Source organism: Sinocyclocheilus rhinocerous, unplaced genomic scaffold (assembly GCF_001515625.1).
Source record: "Sinocyclocheilus rhinocerous isolate Xijiao unplaced genomic scaffold, SAMN03320098_v1.1 scaffold65, whole genome shotgun sequence".
Classification (NCBI taxonomy): domain Eukaryota; kingdom Metazoa; phylum Chordata; class Actinopteri; order Cypriniformes; family Cyprinidae; genus Sinocyclocheilus; species Sinocyclocheilus rhinocerous.
The window spans coordinates 562,585-566,710 of NW_015662000.1; the positions used below are offsets into that span (position 1 = coordinate 562,585).

A 4,126-nucleotide genomic window follows, 5' to 3' on the forward strand; every position below is an offset into this window, starting at 1 on the left:
TGGCATCAGTTTAGGAGAGAGAGATTCCTAACAAAGCATTGATTGAGCTGCATGCATACAGCCACGCACAATGGCTGGAAAACGCTGTGGATTTGCTCAATAGGGCTCTGGTAAGCAGGCTGGTTTTCAGCAGGCCTCCAGAGAAACGTGGAGTAGAGATATAAAGCACATCTGGAGAATGAGACAGGGACAGTCCATCACTGTCACACACACGCAGGTGCACACAAACACATCACATTATGCATACATGCACCGAAAATGCCATAACGCTGCGTTTTTATGCATTAAACCATTTCAAGGAGTAGTTATAAATAAGCATGAATATATAATTGGGGTTCTAGTTATTCACGAGAGCATACTGATTAGTATATTCAGTGTAGGCATTAGTGCATTAAGACTATCTTTATAAATATTAGTATTACCGTATTGGGGCCTGAATATAAGACGACCCTGATTATAAGACGACCTCCCTTTTTCCAGATGTACCTTTTGGAAAAAGGCTTTTTAAAAACCAAATCTTGTTTTTTCTCAGTAAAACACATTTTGTCTTCAATTATTTTCATATTGCATATTTTTCCTATTTTAATTTTTGTTTTGAAAGTATGGTAAAAACTGGTAAAATGTACCAACAATCACATTTAAAAAATATACACTTTTTGATATACCATAAAAAAAATAAAAAATAAAAAATAAACAGGTAGCCCATCTGAATTAGGACATTTAGGCTATCCATCTAATAGTAGCCTACCAAAATCTTATTAACAGTAGAAGTTCAATCTTACTGTAGTCTTCAAATCTGGGTACTGTCTTACGTTTTAAAATCACAAAGGCAGTTTGGTCCCATCAGGCTAACGTGACAGTCACTGTAAGCTGTAAGGTTTACACTGCAGCTGTAAGGTTTTCTTTTTCTTTTGTTTTTACTCTTTACAACACGCATTACATTACGTATTTCATGGCACACTCGTTTTATGCGTATTTGGCGCCACCTATTGTTGTGGGTGTATTATTGACATGTCAAAGTCTAGACCCTGAATATAAGACGACCGCGTTTTTTCAGATGTATTTCCAAGAAAAAAATATCGTCTTATATTCGGGACAATACGGTAATATGTTTTGATGCTTGTCACTACTGATGTTTTTGATGTTGATATCTTTTTCTTAAAGTCCGCGTGAACCGGAAGTTGCTGCCAACTTTATTTCAGTGAAGTGACGTATTTCCAGCTGAAACGGAATATTGAATAGAGTGCGTGGTTTGATTTTTGCGTTCCTCCTCTCATCTCTCACTCATAGCAACCTAACGGTTGGAGGGGTGTGTTTAAGGATATTCTGCCCAAGCCGTCAAACTGACGTCATCAGAGAAGGAATGCAATTCCAGAGCGGAAGTAAATGTTCAGATTTTGATTAAAGATTACCAAGACAAAAAAAATTTTCAGCGGATTAACTTGCACGGTTTAATTGTTCACATCAAGATTAGCAATGTGCGCTAGTAAAGTAAATAAAGTCAATTTTGATTTCATGCGGACTTTAAAGTTACATATGAAACAGCTTGCCATACTTCCTTTTCTTGATAATTAGCATTAACAAATCTGTTTTGCCTTATAGGATGTGAGTAAACTAACTCCTCTGTCCCAAGAGATCATCAGCAGACAAGCCACAATAAACATAGGTGAGATTTCCTTTTACTGTTTTGTGCTGTTTTGCATGCAAACAAATGTCACATTAAATTAATTACCTATATATTTGTCTCTAGGAACTATTGGTCATGTAGCCCATGGAAAATCAACTGTGGTGAAAGCTATCTCTGGAGTTCACACTGTCAGATTCAAAAATGAGCTGGAGAGAAACATTACAATCAAGTTGGGTTATGCTAATGCTAAGGTAATTGTGTCATTCACTTATCTCTCTAAAATAATTATTGCAAGCTACACTCTGAATCAGAAGCTAACAATAGCAATTATTTGATTCAATTTAAGCTTGCAACAGCAAATTACAGCTTCCCTTTTTAGGAATTTTTTTTCCTCTAAGTGAGGCTGTTACAAGTTATTTCTCTTGAATAAATGTGAAGTATTAATTTTGATTAATGTTTGTGTCTTTTGCTTAAAGTTTATATGTTTTGTATTGAATCCCTTATTTAGGTGTATAAATTGGATGATCCAGGTTGTCCACGGCCAGAGTGTTACAGGTCATGTGGTAGCAGCACACCTGATGAGTTCCCCACAGACATTCCTGGCACCAAAGGCAACTTCAAATTAGTCCGGTATGTTGATTGCATACATTTTAATTTCATCTAATAGATATATAAAATTTTACAAAATAATCATCTGGCATACATGGCGTTGGTGGGAGTTTTTTTCCATTAGTATAAAGGTATATTAAACCTAAAAATGAATGATGTATATGCAGTAAATCATGTGAACTGGCAAATGGATTTGCAACAGTCGCTTTGTCACATCCAGTGTAGATGGCTTTTAGCTGATGCGATGCAAAGCAACAATGGTTTTGTCTGGTGTAGACACAGTGTGTGTGTTGCTCTTGAAGGGGAGCGGCAAATTCACAATAGCAGCTTGTGATGCTGTCCGCTGAAAAGGTGTTTTTGTATGGCAAGGTTCTTCTACGTCAAATGGTGCCAAGTCTGAAGAAGAAAGATTCAGAGGAATTGGCATTCGGTGCCGCTTTATAAAAGGCACTTTTGCCACTGCTTTTTTTCCCCCTGCTGATTTCCTGTGCCCCACTTTGAGAACCACTGGTCTAATCAATGTGATATTTCCTTCTGAATTCAATCTCCATATTCTGTTCTTGTAGTTAAATTACAGTGGTCCACTTAGCAAGCGTTGGTTTCCCCACACATCCTGATTCTTTTTGTCGTTTTAGACATGTCTCGTTTGTGGATTGCCCGGGTCACGACATCTTGATGGCAACCATGTTAAACGGTGCCGCCGTCATGGATGCTGCGCTGCTCCTAATCGGTGAATATTTACCTTGCAACCTGTAGTGATTTTTGTCTTGCAAGTAATGAACACAGCCATTATCATGTTGTATGAGTGGCTAATGACCTTCTTTACTCTTTCAGCTGGCAATGAATCGTGCCCTCAGCCACAGACGTCAGAGCATTTGGCTGCCATTGAGATCATGAAGCTCAAACACATACTGATTCTGCAGAATAAAATCGACTTGGTGAAAGAGAGTCAGGCCAAAGAGCAGTATGAACAGATCCTGGCTTTTGTGCAGGGTAAGAGATTTAGCTTCGTGCTATTCTGAAATGTCATGGATTTGCTGGTAGTTGAACAGGAGACCATAACAATATCATTGCCGATATGAATTTGGGAGAAGTGTACATATATGCTACTGTTCAAATGTTTGTGTCGGTTAGTTTTTTGTTTTTTTTCCAAAGGGGTTGTAAACTGCCTTTGTTTTTTATTTTGTACTGTTCTCTGAGGTCCACTTATAATGTTATCAAGATTTTTACATCAAAAAACATCATAATTAAGATGTATTAGGCGGCTATAAGATTGTAGACTCGGAAGTAAATGGCCACTAGTATGATTGACTAACAGTTTGGCAACCTAAAGGTTAAAAACGCATATACTCAGTAAATACTCAAAATCCTACATGGAATTGTGCCTTGTTTGTAAACGAATCCGGGGTAAAATGAAGTGAACAAAGGACAGAGGTCTTACTGAAGTAGTTACTGAAATTTTAAAAACTTCCATTTCCTGCAAACATTTGAGCACTGTTGAGTGAATTCTTAAAGGGGTCATATGATGCGATTTCAAGTTTTCCTTTCTCTTTGGAGTGTTACAAGCTGTTCATGAATAGATAAGATCCCTAAAGTTGCAAACTAAAGTCTCAAACTAGGGCTGCCACTAAAGACTATTTTTATTTTGATTAAAGGGGTCATATGATGTTGCTAAAAAGAACATTATTTTGTGTATTTGGTGTAATGAAATGTGTTTATGCGGTTTAAGGTTAAAAAAAAACATTATTTTCCACATACTGTATATTATTGTTTCTCCTCTATGCCCCGCCTTTCTGAAACGCGTCGATTTTTACAAAACTCATCGGTCTGAAAAACGAGGTGTGCTCTGATTGGCCAGCTATCCAATGCGTTGTGATTGGCCGAATACCT

At 37.4% G+C, this 4,126-nt stretch overlaps 1 protein-coding gene across 1 annotated transcript in view; it reads left to right on the forward strand.

Moving 5' to 3' along the window:
* LOC107727229 (eukaryotic translation initiation factor 2 subunit 3) overlaps positions 1 to 4,126 on the forward strand; it is a 31,810-nt gene that overhangs the window by 13,387 nt on the left and 14,297 nt on the right. Inside the window, exons 3-7 of the mRNA XM_016537025.1 lie at positions 1,603 to 1,666; positions 1,751 to 1,878; positions 2,136 to 2,257; positions 2,872 to 2,966; positions 3,071 to 3,229. Coding sequence (XP_016392511.1) covers positions 1,603 to 1,666; positions 1,751 to 1,878; positions 2,136 to 2,257; positions 2,872 to 2,966; positions 3,071 to 3,229 — 568 coding nt within the window. The remainder of the gene's footprint in view (positions 1 to 1,602; positions 1,667 to 1,750; positions 1,879 to 2,135; positions 2,258 to 2,871; positions 2,967 to 3,070; positions 3,230 to 4,126) is intronic.